Source organism: Bombus affinis, chromosome 6, assembly GCF_024516045.1.
Source record: "Bombus affinis isolate iyBomAffi1 chromosome 6, iyBomAffi1.2, whole genome shotgun sequence".
NCBI classification, from domain to species: domain Eukaryota; kingdom Metazoa; phylum Arthropoda; class Insecta; order Hymenoptera; family Apidae; genus Bombus; species Bombus affinis.
In genome coordinates, this window is record NC_066349.1 from 554,708 (window position 1) to 573,101 (window position 18,394).

At 28.4% G+C, this 18,394-nt stretch overlaps 2 protein-coding genes across 7 annotated transcripts in view; one reads left to right on the top strand and one right to left on the bottom strand.

Moving 5' to 3' along the window:
* Nucleotides 1-17,182, bottom strand: part of LOC126917839 (DENN domain-containing protein Crag) — a 46,244-nt gene extending 29,062 nt beyond the window's left edge. Inside the window, exons 1-4 of one of the 4 annotated variants that reach the window (XM_050725167.1) lie at nt 16,565-17,182; nt 16,346-16,489; nt 15,871-16,201; nt 12,394-12,996 (exon numbers count right to left, since the gene is read on the bottom strand). In XM_050725167.1, the coding sequence (XP_050581124.1) occupies nt 12,394-12,996; nt 15,871-16,201; nt 16,346-16,381 (970 nt within the window). In that variant the 5' untranslated portion in view covers nt 16,382-16,489; nt 16,565-17,182. Of the gene's footprint in view, nt 1-12,393; nt 12,997-15,870; nt 16,202-16,345; nt 16,490-16,564 lie in introns of those variants that run through there. The other 3 variants (XM_050725164.1, XM_050725165.1, XM_050725166.1) reach the window with 3 other exon arrangements.
* A 720-nt stretch (nt 17,183-17,902) lies between these two features.
* The window catches only part of LOC126917847 (palmitoyl-protein thioesterase 1-like), a 70,573-nt gene continuing 70,081 nt past the window's right edge, over nt 17,903-18,394 (top strand). Inside the window, exon 1 of one of the 3 annotated variants that reach the window (XM_050725197.1) lies at nt 17,903-18,301. The gene's annotated coding sequence lies outside the window, so the exon portion shown is untranslated. The remainder of the gene's footprint in view (nt 18,302-18,394) is intronic. The other 2 variants (XM_050725200.1, XM_050725202.1) reach the window with 2 other exon arrangements.

Consider the following 18,394-nt stretch of genomic DNA (forward strand, 5'->3'; position numbering starts at 1 on the left):
AAGAAGAAAATGTTCTTTATTTTTTTCCTAGAATTAATTAACGTTATATTTATTTAATGCGCGCGACCATTTTCACACATTTTACGTAGGTCTAAACAAAAAAAGTTTAAGAAGCAGAAAATGGTTAAAAATTAACGATATTATAGATCAGAGGCAATATTTGTTATAAATTAGGAGTATTTTCCAACAAAAACTTTATCGGGGAAAAAGAAATATTCTTCCAGTTGATGAACAAATGATAAATAAATAAAAGTGACGAAGAAAAAATGGAAATATTTTTTCCTAGGAAAAAAAATGATATATGTATTTTTATCAAAATTCTATTTTATTATGTTACTTCATTAAAGTCATAATGTGATTTAAACGTATAACCGCATCCGCTACTGCAACCGTCACTCCGATTATATAGTAGAATATAAAATGATTCTATAATAGTTGTTCGTAATATATTATTTAATGCATTTATTTAGCATTTCTAAATGGAACCTATTAAAAAGATTCTTCGTTCATTACTAGCTTTCAGAACAAGAATAACAATTATATATGTATATGATTGAAAAATTTTATACATATCTGAAATTTATTATCTCATATCTTATACTAAAGCTTCATCACGGCTTAATGTACGCATTTCCTTTCATAAATTAGAATAATTTAATAATAATTCTAGAGAACAAAAGTAGAATAATTCACATAAGAATTTGACAACTTATAAACTAAGCTTCAATAAATGTAAGGGTGTTTCAATATTACAAGTTAATCAAACATAAACACGATAAAAAGGATATCTTTAACTCAATAAACGTATGTCTGATCTTACTTTATTTTTTTTTTCTATAAATCTTTATGCATATTTTCCAACTAGTTGTTTCGAATAACAGACGTTTCTATAATGTTTTTTAGCATTTATGTTTAAATAGTTACTAATAAACTCTTTAAAATAAAATAAATTTTTAAATAAAATAGTCATGTTTTGAAGTACTAGCAGTCAAATTAGTAATTAAAGTAAAGTATTATAGGAAAGAGTAAAATGAACGTTAATTCTATTGCTCTGTTTTTATCTATATATTTAAAAAACATAATTAATGCGCTAGAGCTAGGATCACAAGCACCATACGGGTTGGTGAGAAAAATCAACAAGAATGTATATATTGTTAGTGTATTGGTTACATCGTAGCATTGTAATTTTAGATTATTTATCATTTTTTACTAACGAAATATTACCTAAAACTTGACTTATCATAAATGTGTATGTCGTGGTAAATCAATGTACACTTAAGTTACCTATTTGACATTCTATTTCGATGTACCGAAAATGCGTTAAAATAAATCTAAACATATTGTGCACTTTTCTTGGAAATGTTCATTAATATAAATGCCATATAGAGCGTCACAAAATATGTGGAGGATATTTACAAGGTTAGTTCATGACATTAAAACGATGAGAATTATTCATGCATAAAAATGTCGTTTGAGACTTATTTTTCAAATTATAGACGATAGAATTTTACACTCGAAATATACTGGTATCAATGACACAATTGAGATACCTTTGTCCTTATCTTACTTATACTTTATATTTCTCACTCTAATTAACCCTTTAACCTACGATTTACGTTCGAAAATTTACTTTTGGTCCGATCATCGTACTACGGGCTATGCCCGTAGTTGTAGGGGTCAAGAGGTTAATGTAACAGTCGAAATTCTATGTATGTATATGCTGCCATTTGTTTCAGTTGGTGGATCTTGAAATTACAGCGAGGAACATGAAATATGAACGAGATAGAAAGAAAGATTCACTAACTGAGTCATTGATACTAGCAGATTTTTGACGTAAAACATCATTTATTACTTGAAAAATAATACTCAAATTAATCGAATTAATGCCACAAAAGATATTTCATAATTAAAGATAAGAGACCATAAATTCTTTTTATTTCCTTACACTAATATTGTTGTGTTTAGTAAGATCAAAAATTACAAAACCTTTTTTTAAAAATCGCACACCCAGCCAATCGAGCGGAGCAGTTGGTACATTCATGAAAAACAACATTTATAGCTAACAAATCACAGTCACGTTCAAGTTTGCAGCTAGAGTCGTCAAAATCTTTCATAAAATATACAATACACATATACAACATCTATATATGAAACAGCCAGCATCTAGATGAACACGAAGTTATTCACCTAATAAACCAATTACTGAAACCCTTTACTATTCTTGGTTTTGATAGCCATAAACTTCTGTAGGGTTCTTACAAAACTGATACATGTGGTACTATTACCGAAAAGGAGACATAATCTGCCAACTTAGACTTTCTATTAGACATCAATAATCCTACCCACTTTAACACAGCATCTGGCTGTTTTAATACAATAGATCTATCGCTATGTAACCCTTCAGTTGCTCAAAATATCATATAGAGTGTAGTAAATGATCTGTATGATAGCGACCACTTCTCGATCAAGCTAACACTAAAATATCATCTGAGCTATGACATCTAATTCCACAAGCTCTCAAGATGGAAGTTTTAAGAAATCAACTGGGCAATGTTCCTTGACAGAATATTTAATTCAATTCCCCAACATGTGGAACCAAATCCGTCAAATGCTGATTTAATAAGCGAAACATTTATAAATTTCATAAAAATTATTACAAAGACAGCTGCCTTATCTACTCCAAAAACAGAAAACTCCAGTAATATAAAAACCCAATATAATCCACGATGGAACGAGTTATTAAAAATTGCAAACATGCTTTCAATGCATATAAAAACACATAAATCTCTGATAAATCTTATCAATTTTAAAGAATATAAAGCTATATCTCGAATAAACGAACTACTTCTCTCAAATTATTGAAATTTGGAAAAAAATAAAAGCGATCAAAGTTTTAAATCACTAATGCCCGCCTTGACTAAAGAAGACAGCTCAGTTGCCACAGATTCATATGAACATTTCAAACAATTCTAGTAATAAGTACTGAAAGGAATTCCAACATCACAAAAGGAAAGTACACCCATCGATTTCCTCAGATACAAACCATGACTCATCCATCATATCCGCCCTGGATATGCCTCTTCGAACCATTGAATTATGATATTTTTTGACTAAATGTACCAGTCGTAGGTATGATGGAATTGCAAACATCCTCCTTCTCAACCTGTCCTTGATTACATGCTTTCCCTATTCAACTGTATCTGGATTCACAATGTATTCCCAAACAGGTGGAAGGAAGTCATAGTCATTCCCATCTTAAAGTCAAAACTCCAACTGGTCTAAACAAGTATCGTCCGATTGCATTCACTAATACGATATGCAAATTAACAAAGAATATCATTAACTATAGATTCTGTTAGGACTTAGAAAAATATCTGCTAATTTACAAATTTCAAAGTGATTTTCTCTACCTATAGCCATTTAATAAACCTGGAGATTAACATGCGACGCACATGGCAATCAACACCATCTGACTGTCGTATCTCCCGACATAGAAAAGGCTTATGAGTTACGATATGATAATTTTCATTAGTAATTTCTTACATATAGGAGTTATCAAAATCAGAGCCAACAACGCTCTCTCTTCCTCTAAAGTTAAGGAAATTACCAGTCCAGACAGAGGATTATTATTTATCGGCGATTTAACTATAATATGCAGAAGAAAGAACGGTCACGTCACTAAAATATACTTACAAGGAACACTAAACAAATTATGAAAATGTCACAGATTACCGCATTCAAATTTCCTAACCAAAAATCAGAAATAATTATTTTCTGCAGAAATCGGCATCCCATAGTCATAAAGTTGACCCTCAACAACCAAGAATTAAAATCAACTGTGATCAAATTAATATGACTGACCTTTGTCTCTCGATTATGAGTGGAAATGTTATCGATTCTGTTAGCAATAAAAGCAATATCCAACCTAGCGACTCCCCATACAATTTCCCTTTCTGAGGGGTACTTAAAAAAAAAAGATGCCAGCGGCGAAACGAAATAAAGAAACTATTCTTTATTTCATTACTACATGATTTACAAAAACTTAACGAAGAACCGCAACAAAACGTCGGTTCATTACCTAACATAGACACGATTCTACATCAGTTAAGGAACGCAAAATATTTCTCCGCATTTGATTTAACCTCTGGATTCCACCATATGCCCATGAACCCGAAATACTCACGCGAAACCGCTTTAGCGCTCCACATGAGCATTACGAATATCGACAAATGGCAAATTAAATGCTTTTGGCTTTCAAAAGACGACCCCGCTGGTTCAACGTGATGAATGATGCATTGAAAAGCCTTATCATTCAAACATGCTCTGTATATTTGGACGACATAATCGTATACGGCAAAACACCCGAGGAACACAATAAAAAAAACCACGAGTACTATTACAACGGTTGAAAAAGACAAGCCTGAAACTGCAGCCTGATAAATGTGAGTATCTGCGGCCCGAAGTGATCTATCCCGGACATGTCATATCAGAAAGCGGCGTGAAACTAAACCTGGAATAAGTTAAGACCAATCACTCGAAACAGCGCTAATCACGAAATCAGTACCAGAATATCGCAAATTTCAAAGTCATTTGTTCTAACAGCCGATGCATCTTGGAGCGGTACTCAGCCAAAGAGCTACAGGATCAGATAACCGGTAGTATACGCGTTCAGAACCCTGAACAACGCTGAAATATATAACTCCGCAATATGAGTATGTAAACATTTCCGATCATACCTGTATAACCGAAAATTTAAAATTTTTATCGATCACAGACCGCTAGTTTGATTGATGATCGTCGAGAACCCTAATTCCAGATTGATGCGATGACGTCTTTAACTGGAAGAATACGAATATGGAATAGAGTACAAGAAAGGAAAGATTAATACGCTGATGCGTTTTCTCGCACTTTTTCTGTAGGAGAAGTGCCATCTCACTGGTCACACTTAAAATTCTCAGCGAACAGGAAGGCGATATCAGTAACATGCTTGAAGAAATAATGGATTCAGAGAAATATGTAACACAATTCCTATTTAATCAGGAATCAAAGTACAGCAAATTCGAACAACTGAACAAGAAACCATTGGTAGCACTAAAACACATGAATAAACATCAGTTAAACACATCGCAGCTGTATTAACGAAAGTGGAGCCTTTAAAATTCAACGATAGAGGATGACAAATACTCAACAGCCTGGCTAGAAAATATAGACTGAAAGAATTATAACTCATAAAAAACCATCAAAAGCCAAACAAGGAATCCATACAATATCATCGATTTTATTTTGAGTGACACCGACATTAACGTCAACTTAATTACAGAACAACCATATCCATGGACTGAGAGATATTCGTAAAACAGGTACACGAATCTGCACTAAATGGACACGTGAAAATTTTTGAAGCTGTAATGAGAATAAGAGATATTATGCTTACTGTGAAAAGTATATATCTCAGAAGAAATATTACATTGTCAATTTTACAGAAAAAGCAAAGATGAGCGAATAAAACCAAACCAAAGGATTGATATTATAAATTACAAATACAGCAATGGCAGCACATCAAATAGTCGTCAGTGTCTTAATAAGTTCATTATCCAGAACAAATAAGGGAATCCGTTATATCTTATCAATACAAGACCAATTAACGAAACTCATAACACCGATCGCCCTGCAGGATATCACGACCAAGAAAATAGACGATAATCCCATGTAAGAGTACCTATCAATTTACGTGTTTCGAGAGAAGCTAATTGGAAAAGGTTCTGAAAATAAAACCAACACGGGCTATCATTTATAGGTTCCCATCAAATAGCAACCTCGAGAGAGCACGCCATATAATAAAAGAATAGCTTAGACACTACGTAAACCAGGATTGAATCAATTGGAACGAATTCATTAAATTAATCACGCTTTCATATAATACGGCAACGTATGAAACAATGGAGGAGAAGACTACATAAGAGAACTAAGGAATCATCTTTAATTCCAAATAGAAAAGGCGAAAGGAAAACATATATATATAGCAAAGGAGAAACGCAAGGAGATCTACGACAATAAAATAATTAAACGCGTACCAACCAAAATACCAAATCGGAGACATGGTATACATTCAGAATGTTAAATATTAAGTAAAAATAATCATCCTGAACTTAAAATTAGCGAATTCTTCGTTAGATACATCTGAGGTAGATTATGTTTCTACTATGGACCCAGTAAACCCAGTGCCTAGCGCCTCCAGGAAGCAACTCGTACGAAGTAAGCATACCACACCTATATACTAGAGCATCTTGCCAAGATACGGATGTAACACAAAATTTGCAGCTGCTTAAGAGCAGCTATGTATAAAACAGAACGTGGTATATAGAATATATGTCAATTTCTTTAATTCCAAACTAACTTCTATCAACAGTAACAACATTAAACTTTACAATTTATTAAATATGTTATATATTGCTCAAAACGAGTATAAAATTGAGTGTGAGAAACTAACGTTAGAGTTAACCAATATTCTAAACGAATATAGTAACGATATAAATAATCTAATCCCTAATAATTAATCGAATGCCGTTACGAATAATAAATATATCATAACATATCCTCAACTCATACATCCCGATATTCTTTTCGGTACATTTAGAAAGGTCAAACTTGCTGTAGAAACGCTTCTGGCACCCTTGGAAACTACAGACCCTTGTCGATATTAGCAAGGTAAGTATGATATAACGATAAGCTTGTTTACATACTGAACATTTCACATTTTGCCTACCGCGTAATTTCTATTTCATATAAAAAGGCTTTAGGAACCTTTTATTTCTATGACCCTTCAGACAAATACAGCGTGCTAAATACGATTCAGATGATCCTCGCCACTATAAATAAAGTATTACTGAGTAAATGCAAACATAGTAACAACTTCCATATACGTAAAAGTCAGATGCCAAACTATTCAATCACCTACAAAAACGCTTGTTTAACAAATCTGCTAAGATCCCGTTTAGACGGCAACTCATGTACAATAAGATACACATAATTCCGAAAGACTCTTTGGATCCAGTTATGATCTAATACGCGATGGCTAGTTTAGTTTAGTTATAATTGCAACGACCAAAAAACGGCGCATACCATTAGCCCTGACAAAAAGCCTAGGAATGTAGATATTTCCGAGACTATACTACTAACAATATATAATACTAATGATATGACCCTACTGCCAAAGCAATTCTGACTATGACTGAACGAAACTCTGCTATAAATACTTATTATAACTAATAACTAATATATATATATTAATAATATAATAAATAACTAATAAATATATAAATAACTAATTATGTTACGGTGCAACATTAACAACACTGAATTAGGAGATAGATTGAAAAACACGACGTTGAAGATAACCGATCTCTCCTTAATCCGACTAATTCTCACCATGTAAGCATACACAGACTCAAGATTGTCAAGAAGTGTCACTGGAAAATTCTCAAATGACAGCTTGTGGTAACTTAGGTTTTTTAAAAACCATAACCGCATAAACCGTAACAAATCAGAAACTTGTACAGAGTTAGCGACGCGTACTGTGCTAGTTCAAGAGGCAAAAAGACAAATCCAGGATTTAAAGATGAAGAAAAACAAAGCATCAAGTTACCTTTACCGATCGGCAATTTTTTCTTCTACTCGCAAATTTGAGTTAGTAGAATCACATCCGAAATTTAGCAATTCCATCTCTACTAACCATAAGGATTATTTTTAAATTACCATGTAAATTCTTTAAATTCTAGATATAATGGAAAACAGTTAGAAAAGACTGATTTAAAGTGAAATTTTTAATTGAGGTATTTTCACAGAGATGTTTAAAGACTACAGCAGAGTAATAGCATCGAAAGTTCCCTTGAATCGATTTTAGCAAATAATGCTTCAATGACAGTTTGCCGAAAGAAAGCATTACATAAACCAATTTTCAATCCTATAACTCCCTATTAGCAAAATTGAATGTTAAAATTATGCTTCAACTTGCTTTTATCTCTATAATAAACATATTTGGCCAAACAACCAATAACACAAATACACGTTAATTATAACATATCATAAAAATTTTTATTATCTTTTGAGACTATCTTACACATTCAATAAGTATGTATCGTTTATCGGAAACATGTTCACCAATATGAATTTTGCAAACAATTATAGTAAAAAATTATTTAAATGTTTGTGTAATGAACAAATTAAAATTACTTAAATTCACGAATAAAGTTTAAATTGGAAACATAAAATACGGTTTAGTAAATGTTTTAATTTTTAATTATGTTCCATTTTATTTGTACATTGTACATTGCATATATTTAATTTATAAATATATTTATTATAGGAAGAAAGTTTTTGCTGAGATCTAAATAAACCTCTTTCGGATTGGAAACAGCGTTCTAGTTTTTTTAAATTGCGTTTTTAATAAACAACTGTTACATCGTGTTAAAAAATTGAAAAAAAGTTTGTCTACAATACCGGCCGTAAATATTAGAAAACCTATTTGTTATATTTATTAGGTAATTCTAACAGATTTTACTTTATCTTGTGTTTACGTTACAAGAAATATATGATACAGATGGTATAATAGATCGATAATAAATAATAGTATGTATAACTGAAGAGTGAAAACAATGAAAAACGTGCAATTTATATGAAATAGTTATGGCCGACAGTGTATGTGTGGTCTGGTAGCGAACCGTGCTTTTTGAATTTTTCTGCGGTGGCTGCTCGGGACGGTATGGTACGAGGATATTTTCTCTTCTCGCTGTGCAAATACATTTTTTCCACCAAACTCACCGAGCGAAGAAATTCGTTTCTAATTTGGCCGTTTAACAGCTAGAAGTGGTAATTCCTCAAACCTACTTTTCGCTGAATTTCTGAAATTCTCCTATAAATATCGGCGACCAATATCCTATTCATCTCTGCGCATATGTATATACTGACGATTCTAAAATTTAAAACAGCACTGATTATGCAATTATACGTATCTGGTCAATTGATCATAAAAGTCAAATTTCATCATGAAGCTTCTACATATCTCTTTTTTGAGTTTAACGCGTTAAAACATGCCATCGAAATTATAGAAAATGATCGAAGCAAATATGTATTTCGCTATTTCTTACGATTCTGTAAATACCATCCAAGCAATCCAAAATCAATGGACAAACAACTCCACCATCCAAGAATATCAAAAATCTTAAGTCAAGACAATCCAAAATAATAATTCCGTCATAGTAATCTAAATCCCTTCTCATATAGGCATCGAAGGAAATGAAATAGCGGACAGAACAGTCAGAAAAATAGCTGATTCACCAACCTGATCGTAGTGTAGGTGCATCGTTTGAAATCGTTCTTTCTTATTTAAAAGAAGTAATACAAGAAAATTGAAATGAAAAATGGAAATCATCTACAGAACCACGTTTACCATCGATCAAAGATAATTTTTTTTAAGACAATATACCACGCTCGCTATAACAACGCAATTAAGTTACCAATATCACATCAAGAAAGAGGCCCCATCCTGCGACCTATACACAATACATGACATCTGACAGTAGAAGAACACATCATCATACACTGCATGCATACATCATACAGACAACAATTTAATATGAGGACATCCTAATGAGCATCCTAAACGACAACTTAAAGGACAAAGAATCAATGTAAAGAATCAATGTTAATATAATATTTAAAACCTACCAAACGTTATGACAAATTTGTTCTTATGTTCGTTTTCTTATGTTGTTAGTAACCGGTATAAGCAAGTGATACGACATTAAATAATAGATATAGTACAAAAGAATTAAAGGATCATTCATTTGGAAAAAAAAAATCATATAAGTTTGTATGGACTCATTTTAAAAAACAAAGTCTCTCTATTTCATTTCTGAATAGAATTTCGTCGAAGGTATTTTTATATTCGGAAGCAGGAGGTGAAAGAGAAGATAAATTCTATTTATCCCGGTCCTATAATATCTAATACATTTTTTTTTTTGCGATTCATTTTGAAATGAATTTAAAAAACAAAGTTTGTTCTTTATTCGACGAATTTCTTCTAAAAGTTATACGATTTGTTATTCTTGTTTTATCACACTAGATACACCAGAAAGTTGCGTGGCCGGACTTGCATTTTGTGCGTATGTTTTTCATGGGTGTTTAATGTTTAGTATGTGTGTATAACGCGTATATTAACATATACTTCTAACATCTATTTTTAATGTATATTTAGTATGTGTATTCAATGCGTGTTTATTGCTAGTGTCTGTATTATATATATATATATACAAATACAATTTGTGTATATGTACATATATACAGTGTACAATCACACATTAAAATTATGTACGAAACTCACGCACTAAAAACATATATACGAAATGCAAATCTGACTGTGCGACCTCTTCACTAATATCAGTTGCATACTATTCATTGAAAGTGTGACGGCAACGAAAAATGATATATTCACATTTGTGAAATCGATGCAAAGAAGAGGCTTTTATCCTGAACAATTCAATTCAAAGATCAAAAGATTATGAGAAAGTAATTAGAAAATAAATTAAAGTAAAGAAATTACAGCAGTTCAGAGATCAATCATTTTTCGATCAAAATTAATAGTCTTATAATATTACTGCGAGGCGTATAATAATGTTTGCAAAAATAACATTTAATTTAAAAAAAAAAAAATATTCTTAAGGCTCCAATTTTTTGTTTTTTAAACTTTTTCTTACAAAAGATAAAAGATGATATCTATCAGTTTGTAAACAAAAAGAGTCTCAAAATAAGTAAAGATATAAACTTATTGTTAGAGAAGAAGTCCTTACTATATGTACAAATAGTAAGCAGTAAATAAATTTGAATATGTGTAGCATTTTTGTTCGAACTACGTATGCGCTTATTAAATATGAATTCTATTGTATGTAGCATAAAACCGTTCTAATATTTTATTATTATTATTATTATTATTATTATTATTATTATTATTATTATTATTATTATTATTATTATTACTATTACTACTACTACTACTACTACTACTACTACTACTACTACTACTACTACTACTACTACTACTACTATTATAAATATATGTTAAATATGATAATATAAATTTTAACTTATGATAAAGATTAATTTATAATTTTAATAAAATTAGAATCAAATTTAAACAGTAAATAATTGTTATTATAATAGTTCACTTCATATTGTTTCACTTGAATATAGGATATCCAATAAATTGTAGGAGATGATGATTCTTTATAAAGCAAAGTAAAAATAGAAAATAAACATTTTTGATTGCTTTTCTAGTTATCAAGAAAAATAACTAAGTATGTAATTATAATACTACAGGTTTAGGTTAAATAGGTTTAGTACTAACTGCATTTAAATCGTAATCTTAATAATTTATTTTATGAAATAATATTAAACTATTACTTCCAATAATAAATGATAAGCAATATCTACCCATGCTGGCATAAGCAAATCTTCCTTTAGTTTTACAGTATCAAATATCATGAATTAATTGCAACGCGCTTTGTCTTCTAAATTCCTCAAAAACAAGGATAAATCTTTGTTTTAGTTATTCAGCACTTGTTATTTCTTCCATATAAACAATCTTTTTTTTTACAGATAATGGATGTCAAATCTAGGTTCTAATCATGCATGGAAAATCATGGTGATCAAGCAATTTTGTCGCTAAAACTAATTCAACAATGATAACAATTCTTTAATACAAATATTACATCACTATTAAAATGTGTTGACGTGATCTGTTAATAAATTGAATTTTTTAATGCTTGTAGTGAAACATCTCCAATTAATGAAAATAATTCTTCCCTCAAAAAACACAAGAATAAAGTATCATTTAAAATTGATAAGAAGAAGTAAAGATTAATATTTTCAGTCTCATTTCATTGTCTATTATTGTCTACAAAGTTTAATGCTTTTTAAACTACAATATCTAGACTACCAATATATTAATATTATTGGATAATACATATAATTATTTAGAATATACATATAATTCTTAAAAATTCTAAAAATTTGATCACATACGAAATGTACCTATCTTATATATCATAATTTTGCATTGAATATCACTTTTCTCAGAAGCAATCAAAAAATTCGATCTACATTTTTTGTTTACATAATTTTCTTTGGAAGTAATTTTATATAATCAGCTTCATTTACATTTTACATCTTTTACATTATGATTTATAGGACATCCTATATGGTTGTTATATAAAAAGGTAAAGCAAAGAAACGACTAAGTGAGAAAACTACATACATGTATATACATACATATGTATATCTCAGTCATGAAATCATATCTACATCATACTATATATAAATATACAAAAGATTTCATACCAGAATTCTTCATATTCTCCATGAGTACATCCGCTGGTTGTTGGTTTTCCTTAAAATTTGGTTTATCCATTTCTAATTCGACTTCTTCATAAAATGTTATTGCTGATCCATATATTTTTTGAGCTGCATCAGCAACTGTCAAAACAAATGTAGAGAACACTGGCTTAGGTTTACATGCTACTTTGGGCCAGCATTCTATTGTCGCTCCCATTGGCAAACAAAACATTGCCACAGAATTTGGAAAAATAAAACTGCTGTAATCAACTATTGGATATTTATACAGTATTGTAGGTTTAAAAGATATCAAATTTGCCCGATTCATAGACTTCTTATAACACAGAAATACATCACTACCCAACATGCCTTTGTTCAAATTTTTATTGATAACACAGAATGCATGTGGGGGAGTTTCTCCTTTATTTGTTAATATTACACAAATATCAGTCACGACTAATGAGTTGCATGGCATTTTACGAGTTGCTCGTCTATATGTCACAAATATTCTTGCAGCTGAGTTATTCACATTAGCTAAATGTCCTTTTGGAGTTTCTAATATCATTTCAGCATCTTGCATTATACGTTCTTTACCATCATATATTACACCTGTAACATATACCTCTTGAGAATTGAAAAATTGTCGATATACAGTGGTGGACAAAAGAAAGTTTAAAAGATAAGTGAAATATCATCATAATATTACAAAATAGAATTATATTTAGTCCCATTGGGAACCTTGAATTTTAATATTTCAATCTTGCTTTTATTTTAACAAACAAAAGGATTTATATTATTTTAGGATATTTAACATAGGACTAAAACAAGAAACTATGCATGCTAATAAGAACTTTTTTATATTTTATTCAAATTTGAAACATTTTTTACCATTAGAAAAATGGTACATATAAAATAATAATAAAAGTTAATAATAGCAATGAATAAAAGCATATTCCATACAAAGATAAATAGCTGTTATCAATATGGTATGAAATATTCAATACAAAAGTTATTAATACTTATATATGCAACTACAAATCTTAAATTTTCTTTTATCTGTAACTATGTACTTATCTAAACTATATCGCTATAACAATATAGTTAAAATATCAAGTTTACCACATTACAATTGCATGAATTTAATTTTTACATAACATTCTTCCATTCATATTGGAAGCACATTATTCATGACATTAGGTTCATGTCATTATAACTAATGCATTTAAATTAAAAAATATATATACTTTTGATTCTTTAAATTGAGATACAATTAAAAGTCTTTATTGAATTAGTGTGAAATATCATATAAATAATGTTGCAAACTTTTATTTAAAATTATTTGAAACATTTTATTTTATTAAATATATTGATGAATTACATGTATGAATCTAATTTATGTAATACACTACTCTAAAATGATACGAAAAGCAAAAACATGCAATATTTTATCTATAAATTTTAGAATGTTATGCTTATAATAATGATATAACAAAGATTTTAATACCTATTTCTAATAATTATTATGAAAAAATCAACAAATATAATAAACAATATCTTTTAATATATTTTTTATAATTGTACAAATTGTACAATTGTGTATTTCACACATACAAATTACACATTCTTCTCTTTTATAATTTCAAACACCATTCAATTATGTAAAACATACATCCTTATATTTAAACATATATAGAACAAATACTTGTTTAAAAAGAAAAGTTGAGCCAAATATAAAAGAGTATGATAATATTGAATTGCTACACTTTCAAAATTAAAATCTAGAATGCAAAAATGTTAAAAAGCCCAATTACTAAAAAAACTTATTTTAACAACAACTAAAACAAAGTTTTAACAACATAATAGCTAAATATCACTGATAATAAAATTCTTTTTCAATTTTAAAAAATGCAAATTTTCGAAATACTGATATAAGATTACTATAATAGTACAAATAATAACGTTTACAGTTTTCTTATCATTTGCAAAGATAAATAATCACATAAGTAACAAATCTAAAATTATAAAAACAAATGTGTATAATTTTTATGTGTGATATATAATTTACAAGCTGATAAAAGTGCAATAAGATATAAATATATATATATATATATATGTATTGATGCACTGAATATCTATTATAAACAAATCACATTGATGTTTTCTATTTGAATATTAATACAAGAAATATATTAACAAGAATTTCCAATCCTATGTTTTATTCTCCTACATTATTTTATATTAACATACTTTTCCCAAAGCATTTGACGAAAATCTAAAAATGACCTGTTTTTAGAGAGTTATCATATACTTTCATTGGTTGCAAAAAATGGATATATCTTCAAGAGAATTTTAAACTTATTTATTACTTAAGTACATTACAAGTATTCTTGGTTTCAATATGAGTAAAATAAGCTTTCTATCTCACATAATTTTACAAGTAGAATCTAAAGATGCAAGATTAAAAGGTCGTAGAACTATGATACCTGACTTAATGATTGTATCTTATTGTGTTCTATAAAGTTATTTCAAACTCATTATATTCCATAAATACATACACTTTATCAAAATATAAAATTTAATTTCAAATAATATGTAAAATTTTTGTACAAACTACTAATATTTTCAATATCTGTTTTCAAAAAACGTGTAAGTTAACAAAATTCCTATTAACTTCAATAAGAAATTAAAAGAATATTATGAAAAATGTAAAAGATATACTTAATTAAGAAACATATCTTCAAAACAGGATATATTTTAATACATTACAATATCTTCACCTTTTGTGAAAATTTGTTTAATAATTTGTCCCATATATAGGTTGCAAATACTGCGTATTCTTTTTTCTAAGAATTTTGTTATATTATTTTGGCAACATAAATTAAATTGATATAATTAACTAGCATTTTCACATATTGCAGTAAATGTTTTTTAAATTACAATATATTTTAAATATAATGATTAAAAAATATAATGATATATGAACAATTAACAAAATTTGTAGTTATAAAATATGTTATATAGACAGGTAATATAAAATATACAGCAACAGAGTATAATATAAACAGAATGCAACACAATTTATAACTATGAAGAAAACTTCAAATATTAATGATTAAAAACTGAACACAATTATCTTTTATTTCACATTGAACACGATGAAAATGTAAGACTAACAAGTTATAATGAACCTGGTAATGTACTTAACTATAATATTATATATGTTAAAATTTAATAAGATAAAGAAGATTATTGATTGTATATTTCGATACTGTCTAATGAAAATCAAGCAATAAAATTTTATCATTCTAATTTTTTAAATACAGTAAGAAAATTAAAAAACTAACAATTTTCTATTTCATTCATTAACAAAACTTTTATTTTCATTTACTGCCTAATTATAAAACACAATATACCTGTTGTTATAAAAAACACTTAATAAAGATTCTCAATAGCTTAGATGATATTTTAAAATTTTTATCTTACCTATATCAACTAATGGTGGTTTATCACGCCCTCGTCGATAACATAAGTAACATTCATTTGTTCTTAAACTTCCATGATTTAAGTCTGCAGGTAACCCTGAAACAGTATGTTCTAACAAAACATACCCTTCTGGACATTTTTCACCCAGCGCCGGAAATATAATAGCAAGATCAGTAATAGGAGGTTTCATATTTGTGTCTTTTACATGTGTTCCTTCTTGATACCAATCTTCTAATTGGTCATTTTCATTATCATTATCAAAATCATTGTCTTGCCCTGATAGACCAGCAATAACAAAGTAATCTGCTACCCTCCTTTCGTCCATGATTATCTAATTATTGAAATTTAATAGTATAGCATACTACGTAATGTATTACATATGACATAGTTTAATAAATATACTATAATCCATTGTAATATACAATACATGGCACAGTATAATAAATAATTTTATAGTAATTCAAAATAAATTTACCAACTTTAAATAACAAAACTGATCTTCACATGGCATTGAAAAAATTCTTTTTTATCTTTCCTCATGTATCTTAAATATTGCTCTTATTGATGATTAGTAAAAACAATTGCATTTGAACAATAATCATTACTTTTCAGAAACATCCTATAAATGCATAAAATTAATCGTTACTTAAACACATTAATAATGATATTAATAAAATACTTCTTGCGAAGTTACCTCCTGTAGAGTATATTTATTCCAATCATTCAGTTTTTTTTCAACTATATCTTTGTCTCAAACTTCCCAAGGTTATCACTTAGTACAAACATTAAACTTAAATTTTAAGGAAAATAAGTATGTATTTGTTCGTATATTTACAATTTTCACAATTATCCTGCTAAAAACGTATTTTCTGGAAATCCAGAATTACACACATGCTGATTTAAATTGTACATGAGTTTTCATGTAAATGCAAAAAGTTATGAAATAAATGATCATGTTTTTCTAAAGATGATAGGAAAATTCAGGAAGTAAATATTAAATCACAAAAATTAAAATAGTACTAGTTGTAGTGTTTGTAGGTTTTCACAAATATTTTACATAATAATCACAACAAAACGTTCTGCACAAGTCGTTTTGAAAGTTAAATATTTCTAGGCTATGTGTCATACCAACTACATATCTTATACGCGTTTACTCTAATCACGAGTGACGTTATTGAAATGTGACGCAAATTTTGTATTAAGAACTAAAATTTTTCTATATTACGTTTTCACTTTGTTGTTTTTAAATACGCATCAACAAATTATTCAATTGAAAATTATAAAAGAGAAGATATTTAAAAATTTCATAAGTATCAACTTTTTAAACTATGCATATCTTTATATATTAGCATAAATAAATGTAATCTATTATTATTTTTCTTTGAAATAATATATATACTAATATATACATATATATATGTATATGTTGCTATTTTTTATATTTATAATAATTCTCAAGAGTTTTAAATATAGGATGTAAATAACAAATGAATGAGTATATGTATATGTGTATATATATATGTATATAAATAGATATTAAATGAAAGAATATTATTATAATAGATAATATACGTATATACTTAATGTACGTATAATAAATACAACTAGTACAGATAATACAGAATGTGTATTTATTTAGATTTAATTTTATTTCATTTGTTAGAAATTATTCTTTTTATAATAATTTTGTAAAAGATATATGTAAATATTTTCTGGTATTCTGTTTGAAACTAAACATTAATAATATTTTTCAGTGATGAATAAAAACAAGGCTAGCAAAATATTATCATTCGTCATCGACTATACTCACATTTGATATAAAATAACGAAATTAATAAAAATATGTGTAGAAAATTGTTTATGTATATTTAGACTTAAAATATCTCTACCTACACACACCCGCACATACGCAACATGTATGTAATATCACCGAAGCCAAAGCATAAGTATTTAAAAAGCCAGAGAAAATAAGTACTTTTATAAGTTAACCAAGGAAAGGAACGTAAGGTAAGACGAATAACAGATATCCAGCGATAATAAAGAAGAAATAATAAAATAGCTTTATTTAAAAATTGTGGGGGTAAATATACATTTATTTTATATTTTAATAATTTTTAATATTCTGCACAATATTGAATAAGCATTCAATTTATTATGTTAGAGCCTATTGCAGCTTACAGTGCATGCTCCATTAATCCACGTCTACGGCATTCCATGGTTATTAGTCGAATATATATACGATCACGCCATATACTTATATCCCCTGATATTATTGGTGTTATTGGTAATGTTGGTAATATTTGGTATTTTAGTTGTACAAAAATTGGCAACACTCATTCGTTAGTTGTTGGAGTTGAATGTTGGTAATACGATTATAATGTCAGAGAGAAATCTCTGATAGAAAAACGTAATAATAATCAATCAAAATCAAGTAATATATAAGATTTATTGTAATAATTAAGTAATTACGTATAAAGTATTTGAATAGTGTTATGATAAATAGTTATAGTGTAGTTATATTAGT